The 15,320-nt window shown below is 39.3% G+C and overlaps 1 protein-coding gene across 1 annotated transcript in view; it reads right to left on the bottom strand.

Annotated features, from left to right (window-relative positions):
- Nucleotides 1–15,320, bottom strand: part of ADAM32 (ADAM metallopeptidase domain 32) — a gene marked incomplete at its 5' end in the record, with an annotated part of 239,609 nt that overhangs the window by 169,607 nt on the left and 54,682 nt on the right. The window contains one exon of the mRNA XM_058524868.1: nt 336–404. Within this exon, the coding sequence (XP_058380851.1) occupies nt 336–404 (69 nt within the window). The remainder of the gene's footprint in view (nt 1–335; nt 405–15,320) is intronic.

The raw sequence follows: 15,320 nt of genomic DNA, 5'->3' as shown, positions 1-15,320 counted from the left end.
TGCCCTAAAACGAGAATTAAAAACTTAAAGAATTTCACTTAAAACAAATATAATCATTAAAAAATATTGTGGATTGAGAGAAGCCCTAAAGGTATAAAGTATTAGCAAAAAAATCATTTTGTTATGCAGGACTGTTATGTAAATATTTCAAATAAAACATTTCTGAGAGAACTAGTGTAATTTTGAATATATGGTTTTTCAGTTTGCAAATATTTCCACTGTTCTCTCTATGACATGTTAGTAAGAAGACTGGAATCTTTAAGTTCCTTTCTAGACAGAGATAATCATACATTCACACCAAATATTTAAAAGCAAAGAAAAAGCAAAAGACATACCAAAACTTTGTCCACCACAATATGTACTTCTAGATAAAGAGGAATTAAATCTGGAACAGTTGATTCTGACTAGAAAAAGGAAAAACAGCATTTAAAAACTTTCATAAATTGTTTATTCTGAACTTTTAAGATCGTTTTTCCACATTTATTGAGGTATAATTGACAAATAAAATTGTATATATTTAAAGTGTAAGACTTGAAATTTTGATATACATATACACTGTGAAATAATTGCCACAACCAAGCTAAATGACATATCCACCTCACAGTTACCATTTGCTTTTTGTGTGTGTGTGTGTGTGTGATGAGAACACATAACATCAACCCTCTTAGCAAATTTCAAGTTTATAGTACAGTATTGTTAACTATAGTCACATTACTGTATATTAAATCTCCAGAACTTATTCATCTTGCATAACTGAAACTGTGTACTCTTTGACCAACACTTCCCCATTTCTCCTTGTCCCCAGCTCCTGGCAAATACCATTCTACTTTCTGCATCTATCAGTTTGACTATTTTAGATTTCACATATAAGTGAGATCACACAGTATTTGTCTTTCTGTATCTGGCTTATTTTATTTAGCATAATGCGATAGGAGTGACGTCAGCATCATGGCGGAGTGAGCTTTCCCGTGAATTCTTCCCCCACAAGATACAACAAAAGCAACAGCCACAGACCAACAACGGAATCCCAGACAGCGAAAACCTAGAGCGGAGGGATCCACACTGCCGCACATCTGAGAGCGGAAGGTGTTGTGCTCCCGGAGGAAGTGGGGAGAGGTAAGGAGAACTCCGCTCCCTCCCCATCAGATCAGCGATCCCCGTCTGCGCGGCTCCCAAAGAGGGGGGAGGGGCGGCCCTCGGCAGGAAAACTGTAGCTCTTCGGGCTCTCTCAGACAGTGGGAAACTCCCGCACAGAGGACTCAGAGGAGCCACAGGGCTACCATCAACATCTGAGTACCCCAGAGAGCGGATAAAGAGGGGCAAACGAGAAGCCTCCCATGTCAGGGACCCAGAGGGCAAAAGAGAGAGCTCCCCCCTCCCGGCAACCCGGAGTCTGCAGCTCGACCAGACCTAGCGATCCAAGGCAGACCTGAACAAACTGGACTGGACCCGTGGATCGCAGCGGGGGGAAAAAAAAAACAAAAAACTGCGGATTGCAGCAGAAAAACTGGGGCAGAGCGCAGGGGGCTTAGACTACACAGCCCTTTACCACCAGACAGTGGCGGCAGGTGGAAATTGCAACCAGAGACTTCCAGGATGAGGAAAATCAAAACCAACACAGGAACCACAATGCAAAAATATATGAAATCACCAGACCAGAAACAAAATGACAAGCACCCAGAAATCAACCCCGAAGACACAGAAATCCATAAACTAAATGACAGAGATTTCAAAATAGCTATCATAAAAACACTCAACAAAATACGAGACAACACAGACAAACAATTCAATGAGATTAGGAGTTTCTTCACAAAAGAGATTGAAATCATAAAGAAAAACCAATCAGTGCTGATGGAGATGAAGAACACAATGGAGGAGATAAAGGAGAATCTGGAATCTTTAAAGAACAGAGCTGACAATATGGAGGAAAGAATTAGTACTTTAGAGGATAGGAATACAGATATACTCCAGATGGAAGAAGAGAGAGAACTAAGACTAAAAAGAAATGAAGAAAGACTCTGAGAAATATCTGACTCTATTAGAAAATGTAACATAAGAATTATAGGTATTCCTGAGGGAGAGGAGAGGGAAAGAGGAACAGAGAGCCTATTCAAGGAAATAATAGCTGGAAATTTCCCAAATCTGGGGAAGGAGCAGGAAATACCAGTAAGCGAAGCCAACAGGACGCCTATATATATTAACAGACAAAGGCCTTCACCACGACACCTAGTGGTAAGGCTAGCCAGGGTCAACGACAAAGAAACAATATTAAGGGCAGCTAGACAAAAACAAAAAATAACGTACAAAGTAACTCCCATCAGGCTCTCAGCGGATTTCTCAACAGACTCTTTTCAGGCTAGAAGAGACTGGAATGATATATTCAAAATACTAAAAGACAAAAACTTTCAGCCAAGAATACTCTATCCAGCAAAAATATCCTTCAAATATGATGGAGAAATAGTAACTCTCCCAGATAAACAAAAGCTAAGGGAGTTCATGGCCACGAGACCCCCATTACAAGAAATACTCAAGAAGGCCCTCAGGCCTGAAAAAAAGAAGAGAAAGGGAACACAAAGCTTGGAGGAAGGAGAAAAGTAGGTAGACAAAATCAGAGAAATAGTAGATCTTTACCGGAATAGGTTAGCAACCACTTAAATACTAAACTCAAAGATCAAAGGAAGAAATTCACCAAAAATAAATTTAACCTCATCACTGTAAACACACAGCCACAACACAAGATAGAATAAGGTATAACAAGAGCAACTTAGAAGGGGAAGAGGAAAGTGACTGAATTGACTTAGTATAAGGAAATAGGAGGTTATTTAGCATAATGCCCTCCAGGTTCATCCATATTGTCACAGATGGCAGCATTTCTTTCTTTTTTAAGGCTGAATAATATTCCATTGTATAAATTTATACATATATGTCACATTTTCTTCATCCTTCATCTCTCAATGGACGTTTAGGTTGTTTCCATATCTTGGCTATTGTGAATAATGCTGCAACAAACAAGTGAGTGCAGATATCTCTTTGAGATACTGATTTCATTTCCTCTGAATATACACCTAGAAGTGGCATTGCTGGATCATATGATAGTTCATTTTTAATTTTTTGAGGAACTTCTATACTATTTTCCATAGTGGCCACACCAATTTATATTCTCACCAACAGTGTACAAGTGTTCCCTTTTCTCCACATCTTCGCCAACACTTGTTATCTTTTGTCTTTTTTGGTAATAGCCATCCTAACCACGTGCGAAGTGATGGCTCACTGTTGTTTTTCATTTGCATTTCCCTGATGATTAGTGACGCTGAGCACCTTTTCATATATATGATGGCCATTTGTATGTCTTCTTTTAAGAAATGTCTATTCAGGTCTTTTGCCATTTTTAAATCTTGTTATTTCATTTTGCTATTCAGTCACATGAGATTCTTATACATTTTGGATATTAACGTCATATCAGATATATGGTTTGCAATATTTTCTTCCATTCCGTAGGTTGCCTTTTCATTTTGTTGACTGTTTCTTTTGCTGTGCAGAAGCTTTTTAGTTTGATATAGTCTCACTTGTTTATTTTTGCTTTCTTGCCTGTGCTTCTGTCGTCATATCCAAAAAATCATTGTCCAGACCAATGTCAAGAAGTTTTTTCCCTGTTTTCTTCTAGGAGTTTTACAGTTTCAGGTCTTACATTTTAAGTATTCAATCCATTTCACCACAGCATTTACAGGATATGCTAGGGTGTTCGCTTTTTACAATTGGTTAATATCAATATCTAGTGTTTTAAGTTTCATGGAAATGGACTCAAGTGATAAGAACATTGGTGATGAAGCTATATCATAGTACTCATTAGATCCACAGCTTCCCATCTGTGACCTAAGAATAAAAGAAGCAGCATGTCTAACCATCTATTTCATCTGCATATCAGAAATAAATTAAACTTCTGCTCTACAAATTATTTAGGTGTGGAAGATATTTTTAAGTGTTTACATTTTTTGCAGTGCCGCCGATCAAGAAATGAGTCTATTTCCTCTCACTTCACTTTAGGTTGGGCCTTGTAACTTGCATTAGATAATTAATGCAGTAAAAATGCTGGTGACCCAGTTCTGAGTCTTAGGAAGCCTTGCATGCTGCCACTCCTACTCTTAGAACCATATTTATACACCATTTGTACAAGCCTGAGCCAGCCTGATAGAAAGTAAGAAACAAGTGGCCCATTCACACCCACTGCCCCAGCCAAAAGCAGGGGAATGCTTCATGAAGAAAGAAGCTGCTGACTTCTATAAGAGAGTATTGTTGTGTTTGAACTTACCCACGCACCATCACATCCCCTACTCTCAGTGGCAGCCATGAGGATGCTGGCCCATGTTCCTGATGTGGCTCACTGGTGCCAGAGAGGGCAATACCAAATTTGTTCTCAAAGAATTACGGTCGTGTGTTGAGCTGTCCAGCAGCTCCCTGAAGGACTGACTCAAGGGTTTGCCTCTGTTTTCTCATCTTGGAACTTTCACAGGGTTAGACCGGATACCCAGGCAGTGTTTGTCAAAAGATTTAAAGCGAAAAACACTAGCTGCAGCCACGTGGCACAAGGGATAACAGATCAGACAAACAATAGGCACTAGGAAAGAAAAACCTAGGAAAGAAGAGGCCGAGGAAGGAGATATGCGTGAGAAGAAAGGCTTTGAAAAACTCCTGCGTATACCTGGAAATCTCGAAGGTCACACATGTCCAGGGCTGGACACATGCTCAGAAAAGATTTGAGAAAGCACTGAGCTTTCTCCTCTGACTGACCTTTAGGTACTGTGCAAGCAAGAGTGAAGGCTAAGGTAGAGTTGTAAATGACCAGGATAAGCATTGTAGGAATGCCCACACACAGAGGCAATCTGCAAAAACCAGAAGACTTTGTTGTTGTTGTTGTTTTTATTGTTGGTTACAGTCATTTAAGGAAATCGGTCCATTCATTAGCTGACCACTAATGGAAAACAGACTTCAAACACAAATCATAGTCTATAATAAAAACAGTTCATAAAAATCACTAAACAAACTACAACCCACAATAAGCACCAATAACAACCCATGAAGGGGGGGGGAATCTGGTTTCTACAGTCACCACTTAATAATAGTCAAAATGTCCAGTTCTCAACAAAAAATTATGAGGCATGCAAGGAAACAAGAAAGTGCAGCCCATTCACAGGGAAAAAAGAAACAGAAACGGTCCCTAAGGAAGTCTAGACATTGGATTTACTAGACAAAAATGCTCAAAGAGCTAAGAGAAACCATGGACAAAGAACCAAAGGAAACAAGAATGATGCCTCACCAAGTAACGAATAACAATAAAAATATAGAAAGTATAAAAGAGAAATTCTGAAGCTTAAAATACAATAACATAAACGAAAATTCAAAGGTCAAAACAAATCAATCGAGGTTATCCAGTATGAGGAACAGAATAAAAAAAGAATAAGAAAAATGAACAGCGTCTAAGAGACCTGTGGGACATCATCAACAGTATCAGCATAAGCATAATATGTGTCCCCAGAAGAAGACAAAGAGAAAGGAGCAGAAAGAAAATTTGAACTAATGGGTGAAAATGGTCCAAATTTGATGAAAGATATGAATCTACACATCCAAGAAAATGGAAAAACTCTAAGTAGGATAAGTTCAAAAGGGTCCACCAACACACAAAATCAGACTGTCAAAAGCAATGATAAAGACAAAATTTTGAAAGCAGCAAGACAGAAGTAACTCATCATGAACAAAGGATCCTCAAAAATATTAACATCCAATTTCTCATTAGAAACCACAGAGGCCAGAAGCAGAGGGATGACATTTAAAGTGCTGAAGAAAAAAGTGTCAACCAAGAATTCTATGTCTAATAAAACTAACCTTCAAAAATCAAGGAGAACTTAGGACATTTCTCAGATAAACAGAAACTGAGCAAGTTGGTCACTAGCAGAGCTGCCAGTTATGGACTGAAGTGTCTCCTCTCAAAATTCATATGTTGAGGTCCTAACCACCAGTGCCTCAGCATGTGACCATAATTGGAGATAGGGCCTTTAAAGAGGTAATTAGTCTAGGTCACTAAAGTGGGCCCTAATCCAATATGACTGGTAAACTTACAAGAAGAGGAAATTAGGATAAAGACACACACGGAAGGAAGACCAAGTGAAGGCACAGGGAAAAGACGGCCTAAAGCTAAAAAGAGAGGCCTTAGAAGGAACCAACCCTGCCAACACCTTGATCTCAGACTTCTACTTCCAGAACTGTGAGAAAATGAATTTGAGGTGCTTAAACCACCAGTCTGTGGTACTTTGCTATGACAACCCTAGGAAACTAATACACTACCCTACAAGAAATACCAAAGGTAGTCTCTCAAGCCAGAATGAAAGTACATTAGACAGTAACTCAAAGCTATACAAAGAAATAAAGAACACAGTAAATGTAACTACTTGGGTAAATATAGGAGCCAGTATTATTATATTTTTGGCTTATAACTTCTCTTTCTTCCCATACCATTTAAAAGCAAATGCATAAAACAATAATTATAAATTAATGTTAATGGGAATACAATATTTAAAGATATAATTTGTGACAAGAACAACATAAAGGGAGTAGAAATATATAGAAGCAGAGCGTTCGTTTCGTTTTGCTTTTTTATTTATTTTTCTTTTTTTTAATTTAGGTAACATTGGTTTACAATATTATATAAATTTCAGGTGTAAGTCATTATATTTTGATTTCTGTGTAGATTACACCATGTTCACTACCCAAAGACTAATTACCATCCATCACCATACACATGTACGAATTATCCCTTTCACCCTCCTCCCTCCCCCCTTCCCCTCTGGTAACCAGCAACCCCATCTCTGTAGGAGCAGAGATTTTGTATACTATGGATGCTAAATTGATATTAATTCAAACAAGGATTATTATAAATTTAAGATGTTAATTGTAATATCTAGGGTAACCACTAAGAAATTAACTAAAAATATGCAGAAAAAAATGAAAAGGGAATCAAAACAACACACAAGGAAAAACAATCAAATAAAAAAAAGAAAGTAGTAATGGCATAATTGAAGAGCAAAAATATGTATAATACATATAGAAAATAAATGATAAAATGTCAAAAGTAAGTCTTTATCAATAATTAATTGTAAATGTAACAAACTCTCCAATTAAAGGGCAGAGATTGGCAGAATGAATCAAAAAAAATACGATCCAACTATATACTGTCCAAAAGAAACTCACTTTAGATCTAAAAACACAAAAAGTTGAAACTGAGAGCATGAAAACAGATATTGCATGTAAAAGTAACCACCAGTAACTGAGATGACTATACTAATATCAGAAAAAAAATAGACTTTAAGCCAAAAAATTTTAAAAGAGTCAAAGAAGGATATCATATATTGATAAATGGGTCAATCTATCAAAACATACATTTAAAAGCATATACACATTTAAAAATAGAGCCCCGAAATATATGAAGCAAAAAAACTGAAGGGAAAAATTGAGAGATCTACAATAATAGTTGGAGACTTCAATACCTCATTTTCAATAATGGATAAAACAACTAAACAGAAGATCAAGAAGGAAATAGAGGACTTTATCAGCACTATAAACCAAGGAGACCTAACAGACATACACAGAACAATTCACACAACAGCAGAATATATATATTATCCTCAAGTGCTCATGGACCATTCTGCAGGGTAGACCATATGTTAGGCCACAAAGTGAGTCTTAATAAACGTTTTAAAGATTTAAATCATATAAAGTATCTTCTCTGACCACAGTGGAATGAAAATAGCAATCAATAACAGAAGGAAAATTCTGTAGAAAAATTCACACATACATGGAAATTAAACAAAACATTTGTGTTTTGTTGTTTTTTTGATGAGGAAGATTCGCTCTGAGCTAACATCTGTTGCCGATCTTCCTCTTTTTACTTGAAGAAGATTCGCCCTGAGCTAACATCCATGCCAGTCTTCCTCTATTTTGTATGTGGCTTACCACCACAGCATGGCCACCAAAGAGTGGCGTAGGTCCATGCCGGGGAACCAAACCCAGGCCACCAAAGCAGAGAGTGCCAAACTCAATGACCAGGCTATGGGGCCGACCCCAAAACATTCTTAACCAATGGGTCAAAGAAGAAATCATAAAGAAAATTAGAAAATACTTTTTTATTATAAATTTTATTTTTGAACCAAGTAGGTTTTATAGGTTATTTTTGCAGCATACAATTCCCACTCCCCATGTTTAATATAAAGTATATAATAAAGAGGTTTTTTGTTGTTTTTTAAATGAAGAGTTGACTAGCTAATTAGTTCAGCAAATATCGTTTGCTCACCTTCCACGAAAAGCAGTTTAGCTCTGACAATACAGCGGTAAATCAGTCAAACTATCCCTGGTGTTGCTTTTTTTTTCTTTTTACCTTTCAATCCTCTTCACCAATTTTACCCACCTTCTGCTCCCAACACTGTCTCTGGCTACCACCAATTTGTTCTCTATATCTATGAGCTTGGTTTGTTTTTTAGATTCCATATATAAGAGAGATCATATGGTATTTGTCTTGCTCTGACATTTTTCCCTTAGCATAATGCTCTCAAGGTCCATCCACGTTGTCACAAATGGCAAGATTTCATTCTTTTTTAAGGCTGAATAATATTCCATTATGTGTATATATACATATGCCGCAATTTCTTTATCTATTCATCCCACGATGGACACTTAGGATCTTTCAATATCTTGACTATTGTAAATAATACTGCATAGAACATGGGGGTGCATATCTTTTCAAGTTAGTGTTTTCATTTTCTTCAGGTAAACACTCAGAAGTAGAACTGCTGACTCACATGGTATTTCTATTTTTAATTTTTTGAGGAACATCCATACTGTTTTCCATGGTGGCTATACCAATTTACATTCCACCAACAGTGCACAAGGGTTTCCTTTTCTTCACATCTTAGCCAATGCTTATTTCTTGTCTTTTTGATAATAGCCATTCTGACAGGGTGAGGGGTGATATCTCATTGTGGCTGTGATTTGCATTTCCCTGATGATTAATAATATTGAGCATCTTTCATATACTTTTTGGCCATCTGTACGTCTTCTTTGGAAAAATGTCTGTTCAGATCCTCTACCCATTTTTCAATCGGACTGTTTGGGTTTTTTTTCGTTTTTTTTTTTTTTTTTGCTATTGAGTGTATGAGTTTTATATATTTTGGCTATTAACTCCTTATCAGCTATACGGTTTGAAAATATTTTCTCCCATTCAGTCCTTTTCATTTTGTTGAGGGTTTCCTTTGCTGTGGAGAATCTTTTTTGTATGACACAATCCTACTTATTTAGTTTTTCTTTCATCTCTTTTGCTTTTTATGTCAGATTAAAAAATCATCACCAAGACCTATGTCAAAGAGCTTACCACCTATGTTTTCTTCTAGGAGTTTTATGGTTTCAGGTCTTACGTTAAAGTCTTTAATCCCTTTTGAGTTAATTTTTGTGTATGTTGTAAGATAGTGGTAGAGTTTCATTCTTTGCATGTGGCTGTCCAGTTTTCCCAACACCATTTATTGAAGAGCCTGTTGTTTCCCCACTGTATATTCTTGGTTCCTTTCTCATAAATTAATTGACCATATATGCATGGCTTTATTTCTGGGCTCGAAATTCTGTTCCATTGATGTATGTGTCTATTTTTATGCCAATACTATACTTTTTTAATTACTACATCTTTCTAATATAGTTTGAAATCAGGGAGCATGATGCCTCCAGCTTTGTTCTTCTTTCTCAAGATTGCTTTGGTTAGTCAGTGTTTTTTTGTGGTTCCATCCAAATTTTAGGATTATTTGCTCTACTTCTTTGAAAAACGCCATTGGAATTTTGATAGGGATTGCACTGAATCATTAGATTGTTTTGGGTAGTATTTTAACAATATTGATTCTTCTAGTCCAGGAGCACAGAATTTCCATTTATTTGTGTCTTAATTTCTTTCATTAACATCTTGTAGTTTTCATTATACATATCTCTCACCTCCTTGGTTAAATTTATTCCTAGGTATTTTATTCTTTTGGATGCAATTGTAAATGGGATTACTTTCTTTATTTCTCTTTCTGATAGTTCATTATTGGTGTATAGAAATGCAACAGATTTTTGTGTATTGACTTTTTATCCTGTAACGTTACTAAATTCATTTATTGGTTCTAACAGTTTTTTGATGGAGTCTTTGGGATTTTCTATGTATAATATCATGTCATCTGCAAATAGTGACAGTTTTACTTCTTCCTTTCTAAATGGAATGACTTTTATTTCTTTTTCTTGGCTAATTGCTGTGGCTAGGATTTCCAATACTCTGTTGAATAAAAGTGACCAGAGTGGGCATGTTTGTCTTATTCCTGATCTTAGAGGAAATGCTTTCAGGTTTTCACTGTTGAGTATGATTTAGCTATAGTCTTGTCATATATGGCCTTTATTACGTTGAGGCACATTCTTTCTATACCCACTGTGTTGAGTGCTTTTTTACCATAGACAGATGTTGAATTTTGTCAAATGCTTTTTCTGCACCTATTGAGGTGATCATATGATTTTTATCTTTCATTCTGTTAATGTGGTATGTCACATTGACTGATTTGCAGATGTTGAACCTTGCATCCCCGGAATAAATCCCACTTGACCATAGTGTATGATCCTTTTAATGTATTATTGAATTTTGTTTGTTAATATTTTGTTAAGGAGTCTTGCATCTATTTATCAGGATATAGGGGATGAATACAAGAATATCCCTGTATTCATACAGGGATATTGGCCTGTAATTTTCTTTTCTTGTGCATATCCCTGTCTGGTTTTGGTTATCAGAGTAATACTGACCTTGTAAAATTAGTTTGGAAGAGTACCCTCCTGCTCTAATTTTTGCAAGACTTTAAGAAGGAGTGGCATTAATTCTTTTAATGTTTCATAGAATTCACCAGTGAAGCTGTCTGGCCCTGAACTTTCGTTCACTGGAAGGTTTCTGATTACTTATTCAATCTCCTTACTAGCAATTGGTCTGTTCACATTTTCTATTTCATCATGATTCAGTCTTGGTAGGTTGTATGTTTCCAGGAATTTATTCATCTCTTATAGATTGTCCAATTTGTTGGCATACAACTGTTCATAGTAGTCTCTTATGAGCCTTTATATTTCTGTGGTATCAGCTGTAACATCTCCTCTTTCATTTCTGATTTTATTTACTTGAGTCTTATCTCTTTTTCTTGGCGAGTCTAGCTAAAGGCTTGTCAATTTTGTTTATCTTTTCAAAGACTCACTTCTTAGTTTCATTAATCTTCTCTATTGTCTTTTTAGTCTCTATTTCATTTATTTCTGCTCTAATCTTTGTTATTTCTTTCCTTCTACTAACATCGGACAATGAGAAGAAAATCACATCAAAGCAGGTAAGAGAAGCTGGGACACAATCTTGTCATAAACTCCACCCCTGGCACAATAACCGACAACTGGGAGAAAATTCAAAACCCAGAGCTTCTCTCCAAGGAGCAAAGGGTTCAAACACCACATCAGGTATGTCAACTTTTAGGACCCGCACCTGAGAGACAAGCCCCCAAACATCTAACTTTGAAAACCAATGGGCCTCACATCCCGAGACCCACAACACTGTAGTGACCTGGGAACCAGCTATGCACGCTTGCACTTATCCACCCCAGGGCAAAGCTCAGAGGCAGCTGATCACACCCAGACTTAAAGTGATGGAGGCTCACCTACTTACAGTAAAGGGTCAGCTTGAGGGGTAGGCGTCTAATTTAACACACACATCTGGGTATCTACTAGAACACTCTCTGTGGATGGAGACTGGCGGGAGCCATATTCACACTTTCTTTTTCTTGTGCTCCAGAGCACCAGTATCTCCCAAAAGAGAGCTTTTACATACATCTGGTGCCCTGATCTTTGCAGTTGCTGCCCAGGGCACACTTCTTGACTACCTGACTCTGGAGGCCAGGGGAGCTTGTGTTCCTGCTCCCATGGGACTGTAATAATTGGTGTCACCCAGAAAGGAGTTCATACTCCTGTCTGGCGCCCCAATTTTTGTGGCTGCTGTCAGGGGACATCTCTATATTGCCTGGCTCTGGTGGCCAGTGGGGCTTTCACTTGTGGGTGAAAAAGTCCCACAGGACTATAGCTAAGAAAGAGTTCTTAAACAGCTACCACCCTCACAGCACAGCAAGAGGCAACAGACCTAGGAGTTTGATCTTTCTGTCAAGAAGGCCTATTAGCTAATCATGGCTGTACCCTGAAGGGCAGGCTTCTAATTAAACATGCATCTAGGGGTGGACTGTAATCCTTCCCAGAGACCTCAGAAGGCAGGTGCTAACTTTGCACTCTCCCTCTGCCATGCTCTAGAGTGCCACTGTCTCCTGGAGGAAAGCTTTACACATGGCTGCTGCCCTGGTTTTTACATCTGATGCCCCAGTTTTTGCAGCTGCTGCCCAGGGGACATCCCTTGATCACCTGGCTCCGGTGCCAGGTAGATTTGTATTCCTGGCACAAGACTGTGGCAATCAGAGAGATGGTCTTAGCAGGCTTCCCCCCAACCAGGGCACTGCACAGACAGCAGAGTGAGGCACAGCCCCCAGTCTTTCTGTGAAGGAAGCCTCTTTGTTTGCCCTGGAGCTTTGGCCTGAGGGGAAGGCTTCAGGGTTGGCCCACACCTAGTGAACAAGGGAGTTACTCTCAAGGAACATAGGCTGTGGACACTATCTTGGCACTCTCTCTCTGCCTTGCTCCAGCTCGCCAGTATCTCCCAGAAAAGAGCTTATACATTTATTTGAAATCCCAGTTTTCATGACTGCCCCCAGGCAACACCATCAAATCTCCTGGCAGGTGGGGCTAACACTTGTAGTCCCACAGGACTATATATATTTGCATACTTTTAAAAGCTGCTGCTGAGGTCTGGCTCCCAAACAGCCTGAGTCTAGGTGCTGAGATTCTCCCCTTAAAAAAACTAACAGGTCTTGGCATATCCTCAACTACTGGGAGCTGTTAAAAATATAATAGGCTGCTTGGACAAGCACAAAGGTTTGAGAGACAACAAAAAGCTGGGGCAGGGTTGAATGACAAGGTTCACCTCCAACACAAGGCCACTCCTTAAAGACTAGAAGAGGTGACTGTTTCTTCTACTTTATATAAACCAACACAGAGAGTCAAGCAAAACAAAGAAATAGAAGGATATGTTCCAACTGAAAGAACAAGATAAAACCTCAGGAAAAAACCTTAACAAAACAAAGATAAGTAATAAAATAGAGAAGAGAAAAAAATCAACAAAGTAAAGGTGGTTTTTTGTAAAGATAAAATTGACAAACCTTTAGCTAGACTGAGACAAAAAGAGAAAACTCAAATAAATAATCAAAAATGTAGAAAGAGACATTACAATGGATGACTCAAAAATAAAAAAGATCAGGGTTCCGGTTCAAGAGGACAATGTAGGAGGATCCTGACTTCACCTCCTCCCATGGACATATCAAGTCTACAGCTACATACAAACAATTTCCTCTGGGAAAAAACCCCAAAACTAGCTGAGCAACTCCTACGCATGAGGCAAACGAGAAAAAACCCACATCGAAGTGGGTAGTAGAGGCTGAGACACAATCTCATCATAAACCCTACCCCCAGCACAGTGATCTACAGTTGGAAGGGACCTCAAAACCCCCAGCTTCTCCCTAAGGAGTGAATGGTTTGGACCCCACATCTGCCATCTCACTGTTGAGACTTGCACCTGAGAGAGGAGCCCCTAAAACATCTAGCTTTGATAGCCAATGCAGCTTGCATCTACAAGATAACTGATAAACAATTCTTAAAGAGCTCAAACATGCAGACTTACCAACCCCAGGGCCCAGCGCAAAGGCAGCTGACTGAAGAGCACCCAGACTTTCTGTGAAAGAGGCTTATTTGCTTATGCTAAAGCATCAGCCTGGGGCAGGCATCAAATTTAACACACATTCAGGGGCCTACTGAAATACTCTCCAAAGATGGAGGCAGGAGGGTGCAATATTTGTGAACTCCTTCCTTGCTTCAGGTCACTGGTATCTTTTGCAACCGAGTTTTTACAGTCAGCTGGCACCCAAATTTTTGTGGCTGCCACCCAGAGGACACCAGTAGATCATCTGGCTCCAGTGGCCAGTGGGGCTTAGGTCCCAGTTCCCACAGGAGAGCAACCAACAGAGAAAGAGTTCTTAATTGGCTACCAGCCCCAGAGCACAGCAGAGAGGAAACAGATTGAGCAGCCCAATCTTTCTGTGAAAGAGGCCTATTAGCTTATATTCAGAGCTGTGGCCTGAGGAGCAAGCTTCTAATTAAACACACATCTAAGGGCCGACTGCAATCCTCTCTTGAGACCTCGGAGGGTGGGCACTATCCTTACATTCTCCCTCCACTGCACTCCTGTGTGCTTGTATCTCCTGGAAGGGAGGCTATACATGCATCTGGCACCATGGTTTTTATGTCTGGTGCCCTGATTTTTGTGGCTATCACCCAGCAGATGCCTTTTGATCACCTGGTTCTGGTGGCCAGCGGAACTTGTGTTTCTTGGTCCCATGAGACTGTTAACAAATGGAGAGACCATTCTTGGCTGGCTACAACCCCAGAACATTGCATAGAGATAGCAGACTGAAACACACACCCACACCTTCTGTGAAAAAGGCCTATTTGCTTGTCTTGGGGCTTAGGCCAGAGAGGCAGGCTTCTGGTTTGGCACACCTCTAGGGGTGTACTGAGGGGCTCTTCAGGGATGGAGGCCAGTGGGTACCATCTTTGTGTTCTCCCTCTGCCTTGCTCCAGGTCTCCAGTATCTGTGAAAAAACCCTATTAGCTTATCTACATAGCTGGGGCCTGTGGGGCAGGCTTCCAATTAAAGCAGCTTTCTAATTAAACACACATCTAGGGGCCAACTACAATACTCTACAGAGACCAGGGAAGATGGCAGGCACCATCTTCACGCTCTCCCTCTGTCCCACCCCAGTGTCTCCGAGTAAGGAGCTTGTGTACACATTTGGTGCCTTAGCTTTTTTTGCCATCCAGAGGACACATCCCTTGATAGCCTGGCTCTGGTGGCCAGCAAGACTGGCATTCACAGGTTGAATGGGATGGTAGCAAATAAAGAAACAGTTCTTAACTGGCTATCACCCCAGGGCTCAGTTCAGAGTGAACAGACAGAAACACTCATCTCCCAGTCTTCCCCTGAAAGAGGTATATTTGCATACTTTAAAAGCTGCTGCCTTGGGGCCAGCCAGGTGACACAGTGTTAAATTCCTGTGATCCCGCTTTGGGGGCCCGGGGTTTGCAGGTTC

The sequence above is a fragment of the Diceros bicornis genome, chromosome 29, assembly GCF_020826845.1.
Source record: "Diceros bicornis minor isolate mBicDic1 chromosome 29, mDicBic1.mat.cur, whole genome shotgun sequence".
NCBI lineage: Eukaryota > Metazoa > Chordata > Mammalia > Perissodactyla > Rhinocerotidae > Diceros > Diceros bicornis.
This window is presented reverse-complemented; position numbering and strand designations above follow the sequence as displayed.